A 19853-nucleotide genomic window follows, 5' to 3' on the forward strand; every position below is an offset into this window, starting at 1 on the left:
TTGTTGGTGTAGTATAACCTATTTATTTGAAATCTGTGAAAGATTCATGTGCTTTGGGCTAGTAGTAATAGGAACAATCAACAAGAATGTTGTAGACGAATTTAGTTGTGATTTGGTGCCTTTATATAGTATTTTTAAACATAATTTCCTACAACATTGGGTGTTTTAACTGGAGGGTAAAGAAGCAATTAAGCAGGCCAGCATAACTGGGCTGACCATTTGGGAGTCTTCATCTCTTGGCCTGTCAACATGTTTTTGGGCCTTTCTTCGCTTCCTATCAGGTGCAGTGTGGTAACATTGCCACACTCTCAATAAAACAAAAGACATCTCTCGTCTAAGAAATAGTGTAAATCATATGCACAATAAGGCAACATTATTAATTTATTTTATTAATCCTGAAAGCTTTCTTATATTTGAATGTCATATTTAAAATATCATTTGAAGAGACAATTATTCTATAATAGCTTATTGCATGCAAAATGCAATCAATCCCAATAAGATATTTGTTGAAGCTAATTGGAGATACAAAAATCTTTCTAATGTTACATTTATTTTATTACATAGTATCATTTATTGACAACACTGCTCATTGTAATGTCCATTCTCAGGAAAAAAATATAGCCCATAGCAATCATGAATTAGTGAAATTCCTGAATTGATACAATAATTTCAGAGTTTATTTCAGTCTATACTTCTATTTTACTAACATATAAAGCTGAATAGTTTGTTTATATTTGCTAATCTCAGGAAGTACTTAACCAATTTTGAATTTTTTCACTAATGGGAAGCTGCATTACAACTGAGTGCCACAGGGTACTTTTTCCTTGGTAAAATATTTACCCAAAAAACTAGTAGACGCGGGGCAAGCTGCAGGGAAAATAAAAAACAATATTTCATCTTTGTATCTGATAATCTTTTTGAAAATATTACTGCTCCAGGGCATATTAGAGACATTGAAAATATGTTTCCGCATTTTGTCTTTTATCTGTCATTTTTTCCAGGCATAGTAATATTTTGGAACAATATGTTTAACCATTGGAAGGCATGGCACATAGATTATTTCTAAAGTAGGCAAAATATATATTTTCAAAGCAAAATTCCATTCTATTAGTAAATCCATAATTTATCATACTTTGTTAATTCAACTTACTGATTCAGGTTATTGACTCACCTTCTAAATCATTAATGCACTCAATAATTCCTCTAACTATTAGCAATATAGTTAGAAATATGATTTTTTTATAGTTTATTGTGGATTATGACTCATGGAATTGTTGTTAATTGAGCTTATTTATTAATTGTGTATTATTTAATTGGTTGTAGTCATTTGCTTAATTGTTGTGACAAATACATCATAATTGATCAATTGCTACATTTCAGCCCATCATCATACGAAAATGTGACTTCTAAGTGGTATCCTGAAATCAAACATCACTGCCCTGATGCACCTATCATATTGGTTGGTGAGTTGAGATTTTTATATATTTTTTCTTTAATTTCTTGATATTTATTTATATTGTATCAATGTTTCTGGTTCTGATGCATAATTACAGCTCTACAAAATGAAAAATTCGAGATATTTTACATGATATAAGAATTTGCATTGAATGAATGTATTTGAAGATAATGTTAATGCCATATCTCAACAGTTAATAACACATAAAAAAAATACATGCTATATTTTGTATTTAGTAAGCATTGTTTAAAAATATAAAAAAAGTTTTATTACATTTGCAATACATTTTTCTAGGTACAAAGATTGACTTGAGAGATGACCGTGAAACACTAAGTCTGCTCTCTGAACAAGGCATGTCTCCATTGAAGAGAGAACAGGGCCAGAAGCTGGCCAATAAAATCAGAGCTGTCAAATATATGGAGTGCTCCGCTCTGACTCAGCGCGGTCTAAAGCAGGTAAACATTTTGTTAAAGCCAAGACCAGCATTGAATGTTACTATACTCTGCTGTTATCATATGCAGTCTTGTGGAATTGGATGCAATAGTTCAAGTAAAATAATATCGCCCAATATATAAACTATAATCATTTGTAATCTACAAAAACTTAACTAGGTGGGAGTCATAGAACTACATTATTTCTGTCTTGTGTAATTGTTTTATGTTTTCGATGTTTTATATTAACATTATGTGTAATTTCCAGGTATTTGACGAAGCCGTTCGCGCGGTTTTGCGACCAGAACCACAGAAGAGACACCAGAGGAAGTGTTTAATTATGTAATTGTGACAAACTCCATGACAAATTAACGTTTATACAGGCAGGAATGTCTTAACAACAGTAATAATGTGTTTCTATACCAGTGCATTTTGTACAGTTTGCATTTTCTCAATAGCTTCATTGCCTCAATTTTTAAATTTGTTTATAACATTCTAATTTGTGCCATATGTTACTGATCATTACAATCTGACTCAAACGATTATTAGTGACCATCTGGAGCATCATACAAATATTTTTAGTTGTATTCTGCTTATATTTAAGCATGTGAAAATGCCAAAGATTTTAAGAATAGATGTAAGTCTCATTATATTTAGTTTTGTTGTATAAAACACTTGAATGGTTAGAAACAAATTGTTACTGTTATGCAAAATGACTGTAATGTTATTTTTATATATGCAACTGAACCTCAATATTCAATGTTTTCAAATGAATTCTTATGTAATTTGAGTAAGGACTGAAGTAGGAGCTAGTGTATAATGACATACTCTTTAATCTCGAATTATTTGCAAGCGATGAGCATTTACAAGTGACTGGGATATAATGTTTATAACTGGTATTTTATTTTGGAGAATAGAAATCGCGCTATTGAAGTGAATAGATGCGCTTTATCCGTTTTGGATTATCAAATTAATGTACTAATAGGCGCTGGAGATTGTTTATATTTAAGCTGACAATTCATAAAGGCAATAATTGATGTATTTTAACCGAATGTAATGTAAAATCATTGTAAAATTAGCATTGGCAGCTCGAATGACTGTAAGCTTTATACAATGAAGTAAATTGTTAGCATAAATGATTTAACTTTATGTTCATTTACTAATATTGACTTATTTGGTTAGCATGTGATTAAGTCGTGTGTTTATAATAATTCATTAGGGCGAGATATTTTTGTATTGTGACAATCTTAGAATAAGTATGAAGCATTTAAAACTAACTGTAATGAAAGATAAGCACAACTTTTTGATCGTTGTTTTTCGACACAGAAATAGTACGAAGTGTAAGCTAGAGCGCTCGTAGTATGGGCCAGAACACAAAAATGTTTTATATACCTGATATTTTATAATCAAGTTCAATTGATTACTTTATTTAGATGAAGCATTATTTAATTATGGTTCGAATTTAGAATTGGGACCTGGAACACTGTTTTATATATTTCGACTGTTTGTTTATTGTCCAACTAGTAAACTAACAAACGAACCTCACGTTATTGGGTTATGCCCTCATTTTGACATTACAATATGTACAGTGTGCCACCTCTTCTCAGCACTACATATCATTAAAGTTTTTGATCTAGTCCCCTGATAAAAGAAACATGGAGAAGTATATTCAATACTCAAAATTAATGCATTACTCGCGTTTATATCACAAAGACAAGCATAGAGTTCTCAACGTTTACAAATGCTACCTTCATGCATAAAAAATTGCGTGTATCGTGTAAAGGCGACGTCAAAATTTAAGTTGGGCCCGATGTGAGCTAACCCGTTATTTTATCGCTCATATCATATCAGTCTTATTATTTTATATACCTAAACAGCTTACACCATTTGCATTTAACCAAAGATACGCGTATTTCACCTTTTCCTTACCTGATACAGGTAATTTACATAAACATTGATAAATGATTTCCTGCTCTACGAAGTTTTGTTTAATGAAAAGTAAGTTTTCAAAGAATTAAGATTTTGTTTCAATGTAATGGGGAGAAGATTTTTTATGTTTAAATAAACTTTGCCACAAATAACGTTTACGTAATGAGCAGATACCTTCCCTAATTATATTATTGTTGTATCATCGCAAAAGTATTCCTTTGGCATAATGTAACATTTCTGTGAGAACTTCCAATATTTTTATTTTATCATACTTCAAGTTTTATAGTTTTGCTACTAGTTATTGCAAAGCTAAAATCAATATCTTTTCAGCTACTTACATAATACAGAGCTACTATACTGTTTTATTATATTCATTACATAGTGTCATAAGATTCTTTCTTGATCCGACGATATCGATTGTTTACAAGAAAAATTATATTTACTAAGTTTATTGCTAATATAAATGTACTTGTTACGGCAGACGGATATTAGAAATGTACTGAAATCTATTATTTCTTAGACTGCTTTGATTTTTATGTAAAGCTTTGAAATTAATTCATGTATATAACTATTTATATAAGAGCTAAATGCGCAATTTAAGAATCGTGTATTACTGCACTTCATAAATTATTGAACTATAATCATTTTGTTTCATTAACACCTTAGCAATAAGAATGGGGTTTAAATAAAAGGCATTGATATTATATAATTGATTCATATAATATAACACGTTTACATGTCATTGAAACATTTATAATACCTACACACGGATCAACATTAAATTAACATAGGTTTAACCTGAGCACATTATAACAGCTCCAATTAACTGCAAAAGATACAAAGTTAGTAAACAATTGGGTTAAGGAATCGGTATGTCATGATAATTGATTTAATCTATATCTCAACTTTGAGATAGTCATTGTGACTAGAAAACAATGTCGTACTGTAAATTATTAACAGCAATTTTTAAAACCATTAAATGCAGTTATGTTCAAGTGCATGAAATGAAAAATATAACATTGTAAAACTACTTAAATCACTTAAACAGATTAATTGTATCCAGGTACAATAAGATTTTTATTCAAAACTTATTGCAGTAAGATTGTTACATTGTCCTGTGTGTGTGTGTGTGGACTTCATAGAGCTAAACATAAAGTTGAGCACTTCTAACCGTGGACTGAATGCAGATTAAATATTTTCATATAAATTTCACATAAAAGCCTTTAATAAAATCTCTACTGTATATTTGCTATTGGATTTTCTTTCAAGCGAACATTCATTGGAATTGCATACATTATGAGAATAAGGGCAAGGATTTGTCAGTTACAAAATGCAAAGATAAATGTAAAATTATGCATAAGTAAAGTACAATATCCACTATTTATATTAGTTTACATGTGGGCACATTTGTTCTGTAGAATTATAATGTAACTAAAGGTCAAAATTGGAATCTAATTTTCAAGTCCTTAAACTACATTAACAACTATAAACATAATTTTACTGACAAACAAACCTACAGTAACCATTTATAAATGCAAATCAATAGGAAAATGAACACATACAACAGAATAATTATGTTCTGCTGTGAACAAATTTTACTTAACATTTTATGACCAATTATAATAGTTTTACTTAAAATTTGCGACTTGCTAATCTCCTGACTAAAGATGTATAATGTAAAATACTAAGTGTTATTTTATTCCTATTACATCTACAATTTTCAGATGAGTTACTTTATGATGGCAAATCAAGTAAAAAATTAATATTTTTGGGTCTTAAAATCACTGACATAAATAAACAGAATCTTAATAGATGTAATAACAATTCAGATTTCAAGATCATTACAATTAAAATTAACATACGATTATTAATATATCCTATGTGGTGAAATGGCAATTTAAAGAGAACTCAATTTCTTGCTATTTATTCTCAAAGTCAACATAATCAAAATTTTTCAACATTGTATCCAACTTTTAAAATTTTCAATATACACTTAAGCCTATAATGGTTTTACACAACATAGTCACTTAATAGTCATAATTATTATATCAGTCAGCTTTGAGCTTTCTGAATAAAGGATTAAAACATTATAAACAATGTTAAAATATAAGAAACTAGTATTAAAAATTAATCAGTTTCTAAACAAATCATTTTGTTGCCCCTATTTGCTTGATAATATTATATTTCATGCAATTTTAACACAGGTTTAAAATTACTAACTTAGGCATAATAAAGTTATTGTGCATGTACATTATATACAGCATTATACAATTACTATCTATCTGCTAACACTAACAGATATATTTTTGGGTTTTTATATATTTTTTCATACAATAAGATATTTCAGATAAAATAAAATACTTACTTAGGGTCCTAGTGAAGACTTGCTGTGTTCTCAAACATTCAAAGTCCCTCACTTCTCTAAAGACCACATTTTACATCTAATTAATAAAAAACATCCAAGAGAATTGTAAGATTTAAATACCTATCTAGTAAACAGGCCACAAATAAACTTGCTGATTGTGAAACAATTTGATACGTCATATAAAATATTTATAGATACCTAATTACAATTCACAGGAAAATACATCATACATGAGTTACAGCAATTAAATGGATATAATAATGATTATTTCAAAACAGAATTCTTCTGAGTACACGCTTCATAACAAGGCTTTGCTCTAAAAAGCATTTATGTTTAAGTGCCATCACTGCCTGCTTGATAGTCTTCTTCCTGATATCACATAGCTCTGTATGGGCCTTGAGATTTTAAATATTGGATTACTAATGAAGGGGCCCGAAGAAACCACTTCTGGTGGAATAGCAGTCAGAGGACAATTTTCAATGCTCATTATCTGCAAACTAACACACAGAGCCAGCTCAAAAGGCAGGTTGCATAAGTTGGGATTATCATTTAAATATAGAGACTCCAAATTCTCCAGTGTACCTATTTCTTCTGGGAGGTATTGCAAATTATTCTCGCCCACACTCAGGAATGTGAGATTAGTCAAATGTCCAATTGACCTTGGTAGAGTAGCCAGTTGATTTGATTGCACTATTAATTTCTGCAGATCATGTAGGAAGCCTATTTCATTGGGTAAAATTTCAAGCTTATTCTCTTCCAAGTCTAATACCCTCAATTTCCTTAAACTGCCAATATTCGGTGGAACCCTCTTCAAGAGATTATTAGATAGTATGAGAACTTCAAGATTTTGCAAGCATTGTATGTCATCAGGCAACTTTGTCAATTGGTTAGTTCCCAAATTTAACTCCACCATATTTATCCAAGTCCCAATATCCAGTGGGAGTGATGTAAGTAAGTTCTCCTTCATGTTCAATTTTGTGAGATTTTTGGCCCTTGAGAATATGCCATAAGGTATTTTATCAATCTGGTTATGTTCAAGATTAATTGAGAAAACATTGGTGAATTGAGCAGGACCCCCTGATGGGTAGCTCATGAAGGAATTGGCGTGACAGTGTAATACTTGTTAGCTCATTGAGGCTGGCGAGAAGACCATCAGGAAGCTGAGATATGGAGTTTCCTTCAACATTGAATTCATCCATGTGCTTACAGTTGCTTAGACTTGAAGGTATTGCAGTGAGTCTGTTGTACCTTAGTCCCAACCTAGTCAAAGCTTGGAGATTGCCAATTGTCTCTGGTATATCCAGCAAGTCATTATGTTGTAGATCTAATGTGGACAAATTAACACAGTTGCCTATTTCCTGTGGCAGATGCTCTAAATGATTGTGTGAAACATCAAATGTCACCAAGTTTACCAACTTCCCAATTCAGATGACAATTCCTTGATTTTATTCTCTCTCAGACTCAACATGGTTAAATTAGTAAGATTGGCTATACCATCTCCCACTACCCTAATCCTATTGAACCTCAAGAATAATGTAGTGAGGGATGTCAATTTGTATACTACTTCTGGTATGTCACTGAGCTTGTTGTGTCTTAGGTCTAGAACTTTCAAGCACCTCAGGTTGGCCAAGGAGTCTGGTAAACTTGTCAGAGAGTTCTCATTTAGTGCCAGAGTCTGAAGATTGGTCAGGCAACCGAATTCTGGAGGCAATGCTACCAATTTGTTACCATAAAGATAAAATTCCACTAAGTGTGTTAAATCCCTAACATTTGGTGGAAGTGAGGTAATGGACGATTTGCTGAGGTCCAACCTCTTGACTCCATCTTCCCGGCATCTTATAAATTCTTTGATGACGTCTAAATCGGCTTGTATCGGTTTGTTTTTCTTTGCAGTCGGCTTCGGTTTATTGGATTCTGGATGTTTTACAGTGACGACTTTAGGACGAGCTCCTTCAGCAGTAGTAGTGAGACGCTGTCGACAACTTCTTCTCTCTCATGCTGTGATACTTCTCTCTCGGGCTGACAGTACCTATTGAATCCAAAGCTTCAGAGTTCTCTCGATGAATTATCGAGATTCATTCCGGTTTCTCCAAGTTTTTCGTAACTAATGTGATTTTCCCTAGTCGATTATTTGTTAAAACACACTTGACATGGTTTTGTCATCTCATCACACCAAAAATACAAATCGATACTTATTTCAAAGCAGTCTCGAAAGATGAGTTTTTGTGAGTATACGCTGGTTCTCAAGTGTTGAGTACTATTCTTTATTCAAAAAACGATAAATGCTTAGATTAAAACGTATATGTTCACAATTAAAGGGATTACGCACCCAAAAACGATGAAAATAAATTATGGAAATTCTTTACCAAACGAAAATGGAATGGAATTCGGAACTGGAGTTACCACCACAAAAATAATAATAACATTATGGAAATTACTGACATATTTTATTAGCTACCATCAATAGTAATAAAAGTATATATTAATTCATTTATTTTATTTTATTATTTCCAAAGTTATTGTTACGTATGGTGAAAACTTATGATGGTCAGAACTTTTGGAACACTTTGTCGTTTCATTATTAGCGTTTGGTAAGTCTAGATATTTTTTGAATATCACTGCACAGCAGAGTACCATTTGTAACAGCTTCTTGGTTGTAACCAAGAATGTAAAAAAATAGATATAGCGGCGTAGTCTTTGATCCTAGTTAGTTCTAGGTAAAATGAAAAAAAAAGTGCATTGGTTGTCAGTCATGTCCAAGTAGAAAAAATCCTTCTAAAAGGGAAGTACTTAAAACGCCACGGAGATAATTTAAGGGAACAAAGCAAATATTTAGTTTTGGGCGTAAATTTTACACTGTTGAAAGCGAATCATAATTTATTAGTTGTCTTAGTAATTGTTGTTTAATTGAAAAACAGGTGAATTTTTAATTTAGTAGTACATTTATTTTTTACCTATATCCTACCTTTGGGTTTTCTTTTTGAGTTTGAGGTATTACAAATAGATATCTGGCAACATTGTTACTTAAGATGTCAGTGTTTATATAAAATACGGGCTTAATGGATTTGTTTCCAGAGCCGAAACAAGTAAATTAAAAAAAATATGTCAGTTTTCACTGTTGTTTAATGTGGTTGTTTATGCCTGGTTTATGCATTCTGAGGTTAAAATAATATATTGTTAATTTCTTGTGAAACAGTACAATAATATTCATCAAAATGGATAAAAGCAAAGAAAAAGAAGCAGAGTATCATGGATAAATCCATGAGATCTGTTTTGGTAAGGGATATTCTATGAACGTTCAACGTTTTAACGTTTCAAACATGAAAATAATTTGGAATATTATTGTTTTCAGTCGGTAACATACCTTATGAAGCCACAGAGGAGAAGTTAAAAGATATTTTCAGTGAAGTGGGTCCAGTATTATCGTTCAAGCTTGTATTTGACCGTGAGACTGGTAAGCCGAAGGGGTATGGGTTCTGCGAATACAAAGACCAGGAGACAGCGCTAAGTGCTATGAGAAATCTCAATGGCTACGAAATTGGAGGACGCTCACTCCGTGTGGACAACGCTTGTACTGAAAAATCTAGAATGGAGATGCAAGCCTTGATGCAGGGACCTCAGGTATATTGTATTTTAACCTAAAGATTGGAAATGCTTTACAAAGTTGGTTTACAAAAAATTAAAGGACAATAATAGTGGGCTACTAAATTTAGGATAAAACTGCTGTATATCAAGAACTACATATATTTTACATAACTTTTGACTTGTTTTGATTTAACTCTTATTTTTTTACAGGTGGAGAATCCATATGGTGAAGCGGTGGAGCCTGAGAAGGCTCCAGAAGCTATTAGCAAGGCTGTTGCTACTCTTCCGCCAGAGCAAATGTTCGAGCTGATGAAACAGATGAAACTTTGCATACAGGTGAAAACCCCTTGCTAAAAAAATACTAAGTAGTAAATAGTTAGTTTTAGTGGCAAAGCATCCATACAAAACCGATTAATACTGGCTTCTGTTTTGAGTTTATTTACTTTTGTCTTAGTTTTTGTTTTCTATTAAATTGGCAGTGATATGTTAACCACAACATTTGTTTTTCACCTCTGGTTACCTTTTAAAAGTTTACCCTTTCACCACTGGTTAATTTTATAATTTTCTACCTTAAAGTAGTGGAATGAATTGTCTAAATTGTGTCTCTACTATTATACATACTATAATACTCTCAATATAATTTGAATTGTAGGTATTTGATTTAAATGTTTATAATAAATTTTAATTCAGCAATACTATCTAAGAAACATTAAGAGTATTACTGAAAGTAAATCAACATTTTAGGCAAATTGTAATTTATTGTAACTTTACATAATATCTGTTTTACAGAATAATCCTACCGAAGCAAGGAACATGTTGCTTCAGAACCCACAACTGGCTTATGCATTACTCCAAGCCCAAGTGATCATGAGGATTGTGGACCCAGCTACAGCTGTTGTAAGTAACATAATACATTTAATCAATATCCGTGTAAAATATTGAAAAAATTAAAAGCCTTCTTAAATATTAATGGTGTATAATCAACATTTTTATTGCACTTCAAGAGCTTACATTATTGAAAGTGTTTAATCTGAACTAAATATTATATTTATAGAGTATGCTGCATCCAAGCAATCCGGTTCCACCAGTGTTGCAGTCTGGAGACAAGCCACAACCCAATACTTATGTTCCGAATAATCCTCCACCATGTAAGTTTAACGTAATTTATTTGTATTAAAAGTGTTACTTGAAAACAAAATTGTTTTTCTATATTTTACCATTATTCATGTATTATTACTTTTTTTTCAGCACAACCCCCTCCATTGCTTGTTAATCCTGTACCACCGCCCAGCCAGTATCCACGTAAGTATAGTTTAAAAATTTACTAGACAAATTATTCAGTTATTACTGGTCAAGTTACCATGAACACATTGCAGTTTAGAAAAAGACAAGATGTTCATTAGAAAAATATGATACATTGATAGTTATATATATATTACCCTATTCACACCATATACCAATGTGTCGAGAGCATATACTTATATTGTGCTGCTTTAAACTGTGTGTTATGTGTCTTGCAGCAACTCGTCCGTCGATGGACGTTGACTTGCGAGGATCACGCGCGGCTGTGCCCCCGCTGCTCGACCAGGACATGCGCAGTCTGCCGCCCGTGCACCCTCCGCACCAGACGCCACACCCTGTGCCGCCGCCGCAGCACCACGCGGCAGAACCGTGAGTGTACACCAATACTTAATATTTATAGCATTGGCATGCAAAATGACACATCTAAAATGAGTTAAGTATGGGAAAAGGAAAGTACAATTGATACCATTAAAAGAGCCTCCTATCTTGCTGATAGAATGGGCCTACAAATAAACAAATAATTCACCTTAACTTAGTGTCTTCTAACTGTAAACACTGACTACAATACAAGAAACGAGGATATCCACTTTCTAGTGCTGATGGTCAGTAAGCAGTGAATGTGGACTATGAACCTTAACATTCTGGGTTCAATTCCCAAACTAGCCATGTAACATCTCTTAATTTTTGACTTGAAAAACATATGAAATACTTGCGATTGAATCAGTGTAAAATTTGGTGATATCAGCTCGGCGATATGGATGCATTAAATGTGCCTCTGCCAACCCCTTTGAAAATAAAGACTAGTGACTTTGAATAAATTTGAAGGATTTAGTAGATTTCCAAAACCGAATCGGAAAGCATTAGTTGTTATATAGATTGCATAATACTCAGTTGACATTTACATTCTTTGTCAAGTCCTGCTGTCAGTGTGGAGGTACCACAAGAAACGTAAGTTGCACAATCTGTGAACTATATTTAGGATTTTTGTATACATATTATTTTACAGACATATATCCTACACCACAATGTATGTTTATGTTGCTTAATTTTTTATGATTCTATGAAACTGCTTCTCATGATCGTTGAAAAAGAAAGTGAAATACGGATTACCGGTATTGGATACTGAATTTTATGTTTTGGTTTCGATCGTACCAAAATTTTGTGCGAGCGGTGCGGACGCAGGAATCATTACGAATCAACTTGATTGGTTATTTTCATTAATTTGAAACATTTACCAAAATGCAGCGATTTCTATTTTAATGTATATTTTCTTTTTTTGTGTTTCTATTGTGTTGCATGACGTAGAAAAGTGACGTAAAAAATGAGAAGTCAGAAAAAAATAATAACACAGAGACGCAATTGCGATATTTTATGTTGTTAAAATTCTCATTAAAAACTATGTTTATCTTATATATGTGGATATGTAGAGTAACAGATGAAAATCTCATAGGTATAGTCAGCCAATAAAGTATCTGAACTAATTAAAAATTTCAAATCGCAAAACCTTTTGTATCCTTATAAACAAGCATTTTTTTTCTATAATAAAAACTTAATAAATTATACTTTATTTTAGATTATTAAAAAATTACATATAAATTGCAGTCAATTTGTAGAAGATTTTTCAATTTATTCAGCTACTTTTTTGGCTGATTGTTTATTTCTCTAGTGGTGGAAGCCTTTTTCCAGCAGACAATAAATAATACCGGGCTGATAATTATTTAATTTTAATCATGTTTTAGGATCATTTTTAACCTGATGGTTGTTATATTTTTATTTATTGTAATGTTACCTAACCGAAAATTAAGTCCCTAACGTATTTTGACATCATATTCATAATTTTGATGTTATCTGGGTCGGTGTCATAATAGGGAACCGGTCTATGTTTGATTTTGTTCATTATTCTATATGTAATGGTTAATAATATGAAAAAGAAGCACTTCTGCGAAAACTGCATAAAAATTGGTTAAAAAATGGGCTAGTAATTCATATTTCAAATATTGTAATGTGCAGAAGTGGGCTTTTTAAGTTTCTAGTGAAGTTTGGTCAAAAAAGACCGACATTCACTTTCAGAAAGAAACATATGGCTATATATTCGGAAACATTACTTCGAAGGATGTTTTCAAATATCCCATTACATTCGCAGTTTAGATAGGGGACACTTTTTACATTATTACAAAAGCAGAGATATTGCTGACAAAGAAATAGCATGTCAGGTGATGTTTCAAAATTTAAACGAGTCCGCCTATCATCCGAAATGCAACGCCTACGGTCAGGATCTCTTCAGGCGCATACCTTGTCCGAAAGGACAACTGTGTATTGATGAGGATACACCATGGAATGTGATAAAGAAGAATCAATTTACATATGTTATACAAAACAGTGGACAGCCTAGGTAAGTGTAAATATTGTATTAACATTGCATAGGTCATATATAACAACGGTGCTCTGAGGTGAACAAGCAGCTGTAACATTGGTGTTAACTAAGGTTAAAATATAGGTAATTTAGCAGTGTTAAGAATTATTTGATTATCTCATTTCCAATACATTTTATATTGTAAAAAATAAACAAAATCTTTAAACATGTTTGAGAAGCAAAATTGTAGCATTAAATAGATGAATCTTTTGAAGTCTTGATAGTATTCATTAATGTAACATATAAAATTAAATAATACATGCACTAAGTATGCTTATCATGAGGTTATACATAATAATAGATCCTAGTCTCATATATCTGTTCTAAAACAAATGGGAAAATTGTTTGCATCACAAATTTCTATAGATTAGGAAGTGTACATAGTCTTATTTTTTTTTCATATCTGATTTTAATGAAGCAAAGCCTATCTTCTGATTGCAATTATACTCTGCTCACCTGTGAAAACTATATGAAAAACTACTTTATTAATTTTGGAAGGTGTGCTGATGAACTAAAACAGTCAAAAAATAATTAAAAAACTCTGATTACTCTTTTATTACTCTTCATTAGTCACCTTTTCTTTATTATTTCCTTTCTTTCAATATACAGAGACCAAGTTCTGCTGTTACACATGTGTTTGATCTTATTAATGTATCAATTATTTCTCCAGGTTCTGGTATGTGTCTATGGTGGCTTGTTACCTGGATGAGGAGACATGCACATGGCATCACTACTCTGGTGCTCCGTCCAAAGGCAATAAGGCATTAACTGAGATGCGGAGACAATAACATATGATTTTTGGTTGGTCAATGGAAGTCCCAACTTATCCTTCTATAATACATTGTTGTACCAATTCTCATTTGATAGACAAAATACTCTGGAATTGTATCTTGTGTTCTGGCTGTGTTACATTATATTGTTGCCAGTACAAATTTATGCTGTAAGGTAAGCTTTAAACTTTTAATTTCTTCTTTATATTCATAAATTTAGATGAAGAAAAAATAGTAGACAGGTTTTAAAGCTATCATAGGTTTTACAAGTTTTATATCTTCCATCAAAAAAGGTATCTGATTATAATCAGGACTGCTTTATGCAAATTCTGAACTGTTGAAATAGTAGCCTGAATCCCATACTAAAGTGAAACATTCCATATTTATTCTTTGTTATAAGTTTGACTATGTATTAATTATAAATTATTTATTAGTCACATGGTAGTATAATTATTTTATTTAATATAAATAAATTAATACAATGGAAATAATACATTCTACTTTCATTTGTATAAATACACACATACAACACTTCCCAAAAGTAAATAATCATTATGTTATACATTATAAGATATTCAACACAGAACTATTGATTTAAATTTAAATTTGACGATGATGATAAATTTTTAATATGATTATTTTAGGACCCAAAAGCATCCTGTGACAAAATTATTCACATTCAGTCTTGTGCTGGAGTTTATTGCTCTTTGCTTCAATGTGATACACACGGTGAAGTTTGCTGCAGATGGTGTGGGGTTTGAAGGTTTATCTGTTGCTGGAGATATACTCGACATAATGAGCAGAGTAAGTATACATGTGTATTGTAAGTGCCCATTATGTGTTATCCTACAAAATCTATAGTATAAAAATCTTTGTTTCAGACATTGTTCATGCTACTATTGCTTTTATTAGCAAAAGGCTGGGCAGTGACTAGATTGGAGCTCACATACAAACCACTCGTGTTTGGTGTATGGCTTGTGTATGGAGTTGTCCACATTCTACTATATGTTTGGAATACAGTAAGTATCTATGCTATCAAGTATGCATAGGATTGTCGCCAGTACTATAGCGCAGGTTCTAGCTGCCCAGTGAGAGGGAAAAAAGAGGACATTTTAACAAATAAAAGTCACGCGCGCCCTCCCTTAGCAAAAAGTGAAAAAAAGGTTTAAACTTACGCATTTCGCTATCCCCCAAAATTGCCATCCCTCCGTCCCAACCATGCTACGCCCCTGCTTGTGCCATTTTCAATATAAGGTCTATTTATCGCGCATATACAGCTAAATTAGTATGTCACAATATGGGGCTCGTAGTGTATTTGTTAAGTCGTAGTTCCACTCCATAAAACTGCATTTACATCCACAATCACCGACCTATATAGCAGAGACAGCAATGTATATATAAAAATAATATGAACCTATATTATCTATAAGTTTATTAAATACAGAATGTTGCTCGCGCATGAAAAAGCCTCTCATAGTAAGAAATAGAACCCTAATCAAGAGCGAAGTAAAAGACAAGCAATTCCTTCAAAGTAATTTATGAACTCACTTTTATAAATCTGTATTTTGCACACTTTTATATTTCCGTTCCTCAGTAAAAAACGAATAAGAAATTTAAACCATATAAAATATAATATACTGCTCTGAATTCAGCATTCAATTATTCACGATTATAATCTTACGACGTGACGTTACATTTTCCACATTTACCGCAAGCAGTGCTAAAGAACTTCGTTCCACAATATTTCCTACGGGAGCATATTACTAGGATATAAAAGTATGACCCGTAGGGTCTTACAGGACATGGTCTAGTCGTGTGCCAAAGTGCATTTAAATCCGTTCAGCAGTTATTGCATTAACTTCCAACCAACATACAAACATAAAAAAAGCACAAGCATTCGCTTTCATATTAGTAGGATAGTAATAACTAAAGATAGGAGGAAGATACAGCGCATGCACATAACGACACAGACACGGCTCGACACCAGTCTTTGTTTCAATATTTGTCTATGAATCCACTTACAGTTTTGGTGTAGTCAACCTCTACTGTGTAACTCTCAGAAATAATACTTAGATATACCCAAATTCGTTCATGTGTGTGATTGTCATACTTACCAAATTTCAATCACATCATAAGCAGATCATCCTGCCTCCTCTACCTTGCGCATTAACTGGTGACGCCCTTGTCACTATCAATAGTTGTGTTATCAATATTTATATGACGTACGTTAATGCATTATCTAATGCAAATTTACCTTGTGTTTTGACACTTGAATTTATGACATTTTATGATAAAAGCAATACATAACTTTGAACAGCTGCATTTTTTTTATAATAAATGAACAACGGCAATTATAGTTAACTAGGTTTTGTTCGTGGCTTCGCTCGCATGAAAAGCCTTTCCTGCTACCAAAGTCCATTAATCACTGTAGTACCATTTCTACGGCGCCGGTGGCATCTGTTTTAAGAAATCAGATTAAAATTCAAATATTTACCCTAGAGCAAATTATCGAGAGAAAAGTAGCCTGTATGCTAATCCGGACACGGCCTATACCTGTGCCAAATATCATCTGAAAAACGTTAAGCGCTTTCTGCATTTACTTCTTACAAACATCCAAAGGTTTTCACAAGTATTCGCATAAGATTAGTAAGATAAGATCATTTGTATAGTTCTAATAATCGCGTACAATATTGGTGTCTTTCTGCATAGATTGAAAGAATTAAAATTAGTCAGTTAAAAAATTATTTATAAACCATTAGAATTTTACTGACGACATCTAACCCAAAATCTGTCATAATAATAAAATTACTTAATTATGGATTGAAGAGGAACATGACATAGTTATTTTCCCTATTTAGCCACAGTAATAATTTTACTCAGTAATTTTAAAAATAATTAATTTAGCATCACTCGATTCGGCCAGTATATAGTTCTGTAAAGGTTTACTAACCATGAAATTCTGTCTTAAATTGTTATTCTAAAATGTACCAACTATTTTTAACAACATTTGTGGATTTTATTTGTTGGACCTGTATTTTTCTATGTATAAAAGAAAGGTGTGGATTAGTTTACAAAATATACTTTTTTGTGACATGTATGAATAGTTCTTGGCGTGTTTTGGTGAACAGTAAAGTATCACATTTGCTTAAATGAGTAATCATCCGTTCAAATATTAACGAATTATTTTTAGATAATAAAAAACGTTTGTTCAAAACGTTTATAATTCCAAAATTCAAATTTGTTTTAGACGGAAGTAGACATAATAGAAGAGATAGACGAGTATCAAACATGGCCGGGCTGGTTGATCCTGTCGCTTCGGGTCGCCATTATGACATGGTTCGTGCTAGAGTTACGACAAACAATGATGTACGAACACAACATGCCAAAATTGAATTTCCTCCTACATTTTGGCGCGTCCAGCCTGGTTTGGTTCGTGTATCTACCGATCATAGCATTGATCGCGCTTCAGATAAGTCCTCTATGGAGGTTCAAGTTCTTGCTGGGTAAGTTATTAATCCTTTGTATTAACATTAGATTAAAAAAACATTTAAATATTGTAATGTGAGACGTTGTATTCGTTTCATACAGGCTTTCAACAAATTGAAATAAAATAGGCGTCGTATTAAAAAAAAGTAATTTACACCTTGGAAGAACGTCTTTGAATAGGACATTTAGTCATACCAATTTATTTTTGGAGGATGGGATCATGAAAAAAGTGCTGCGCGTTCTATTTTTATATGAGGTATCTACAATACTAATGATGGATGTTTGCAGGTATAACTTATTCGGCGGATTGCCTGGCATTCTGTGTCATGGCGCATCTGCTGTGGCCGACACGATCCGAACAGTACTTATTACTGGCACCGTCGAACAACTATACAGGTAGGTCATTTTGGTAGTTTTGTTCTATAGGCTGAGAAAAAGAAAATACGTGAATCTTTTCTGTAAACCCTTGTACAGGCAGTCCTCGACTTACGACGTTTTGATTTGAGTCGAACATGTTTTGACACTGTTCCTCAAGAATACGGCAATTGTTTCGATTTCCGGCATAGAAGAATTCATTTGTCGCGCGGCCAACGGCTGTGTGGCGGTCGGGGCGCGGCGGCGGCAAGCGGAGATTACCCCCCACATGCTGCTGACGAATTTCTTTAGTTAGTTTATGGACAGCGGACAATCAAGACGCAATACATTCGTATTTCTTGCACCGTTTACAATTTTTGTTATTACATATCTAAGGGAATTCAAAACTTACTATGCCAATAAAAAAGACAGTAATAGTAAATTGAAGAAGAGAGTAAGAAAGACAATTACAATGGAGGTTAAATATAAGATTTTTAAACTCAACGACGACTGCGGTTGTTTGACTTCCATTGGGTTCAAATTAATTATTACGCACGGCTGTACACTGGTGCAGACAATATTGAAATATAAAGAAAACTCGTAACAGTTCTACCTTTCAGCTGCTCTATTTTAATTTTGATTCCCTGTGGAACCTAACCCTTGAGTTTTACATGTAAACACATGAAAAAATATGTCTCGACTTACGTCGCGTATTCGAGAACCTTACATGCCGTAGGTACGAGGACTGCCTTTATTCAATAGACTCTATTGCATATTGTCAACAATACCATAGCGTAGGCGTGCGTGTGCATATCTGAGTTTCACGGTTTACGTTGTACTATTGTAGGCGTCTTGTTCTTATCTGTCTTCCTTAAACGGAGTATAATATTATTGAGATTTGTAGCCAAAGCTGCAACGTGAAGGCTATCTAGTGCATCATTATTTCCAAAATGCTTTATTTATGTTCAGTTTGAACTTCAGCGTTGATCTTACTACATATTTATTTTTATTATGGATGTAAAAAAAACCGTGATGAATAATGAATACTAAATCATTTTAGCTTGATAAAAAATCTTTAATCTTACTGTAGCTTATAAAAGTAGATAAGACGAGTTTATTTAAAACATTCTTTCACAGCGGGTATAGAAGAATTGGACGAATTCAACGAGTCACCACACGTGGTACACAGCGACACGGTGGCGCTCACCATCGCCGAGCATCAACGCGGAAGACGAAGACGTGTTATTTACGCGGCCTCGCACAAAAAACCACCACATTCTCATAGCAGAAACCAGTTGACCAGCATAGTCACGGCGGGTATCTGTCACGGCAGATGCCACGTGACTCCAGCGTGTTAAAGCGGATACGTAGGAAGTTCTAGAAAAGTCATCAGTTGTACACGGTTTGTCTTTTAATGGGAACAGAACATTTGGCTCGGGCAGTTTTTGAACAAGCATGAACAACATGTCTTATACATTACGATTTTCAGAGTTGATGATTTCCAACGATCTATTTGAGTATTGTTTTCGAAAGTTTACAACGTTTTTATTATTTTGTGGCTGCTATGTTTTTTGTATGTGGTAGAAGTTGACAAAATGCTACTTACGGACAAAATAAATGAATAATCCCGAAAGCTATTTCCAGATCTCGAAAATATACTAAGGAGATAAACAGCCGTTTTCGATAATCGATATCAATTTTAATGTTCGACCCGATCTCAAAAAAAAAAAACAATCAAATAAGTAATTTGTAAAAAACTGTT

General features: G+C 32.9%; 3 protein-coding genes and 1 pseudogene across 3 annotated transcripts; 3 read left to right on the forward strand and 1 right to left on the reverse strand.

Annotated features, from left to right (window-relative positions):
• Positions 1-1286: 1286 nt before the first annotated feature.
• Positions 1287-4457, forward strand: LOC119192236 (ras-related C3 botulinum toxin substrate 1-like; the record flags this gene model as incomplete). The annotated part of the gene is made up of 3 exons (XM_037446065.1): positions 1287-1463; positions 1751-1911; positions 2156-4457. Coding segments are annotated over 3 exons (416 nt in total), but the record flags the coding sequence as incomplete, so codon positions are not given.
• A 1803-nt stretch (positions 4458-6260) lies between these two features.
• On the reverse strand, positions 6261-8260 carry LOC119192237 (leucine-rich repeat protein soc-2 homolog). Its single transcript, XM_037446066.1, is given in 6 exon segments — positions 6261-6610; positions 6612-7283; positions 7285-7607; positions 7610-8147; positions 8149-8242; positions 8244-8260. Coding segments are annotated over 6 exon segments (1698 nt in total). The 3' UTR covers positions 6261-6556.
• Positions 8261-9510: 1250 nt separating this feature from the next.
• Positions 9511-11555, forward strand: LOC119192238 (cleavage stimulation factor subunit 2-like). The gene is made up of 6 exons (XM_037446067.1): positions 9511-9802; positions 9977-10102; positions 10556-10663; positions 10821-10914; positions 11015-11068; positions 11287-11555. Exons 1-6 carry the CDS (start codon positions 9695-9697, stop codon positions 11439-11441), a joined length of 645 nt encoding a protein of 214 aa, XP_037301964.1. The 5' UTR covers positions 9511-9694; the 3' UTR covers positions 11442-11555.
• A 1515-nt stretch (positions 11556-13070) lies between these two features.
• On the forward strand, positions 13071-19390 carry LOC119188562 (annotated as a pseudogene).
• Positions 19391-19853: the final 463 nt, after the last annotated feature.

This window comes from Manduca sexta, unplaced genomic scaffold (assembly GCF_014839805.1).
Source record: "Manduca sexta isolate Smith_Timp_Sample1 unplaced genomic scaffold, JHU_Msex_v1.0 HiC_scaffold_2508, whole genome shotgun sequence".
Lineage (NCBI taxonomy): Eukaryota > Metazoa > Arthropoda > Insecta > Lepidoptera > Sphingidae > Manduca > Manduca sexta.

Coding starts and splice junctions, on each gene's coding strand:
- LOC119192238 (XM_037446067.1), top strand. CDS start 9,695: ATGAGAAATCTCAATGGCTACGAAATTGGAGGACGCTCACTCCGTGTG. Junction 10,664..10,820: donor TGGACCCAGCTACAGCTGTT/GTAAGTAACATA, acceptor TTATATTTATAG/AGTATGCTGCATCCAAGCAA. Junction 11,069..11,286: donor ACCGCCCAGCCAGTATCCAC/GTAAGTATAGTT, acceptor TGTGTCTTGCAG/CAACTCGTCCGTCGATGGAC.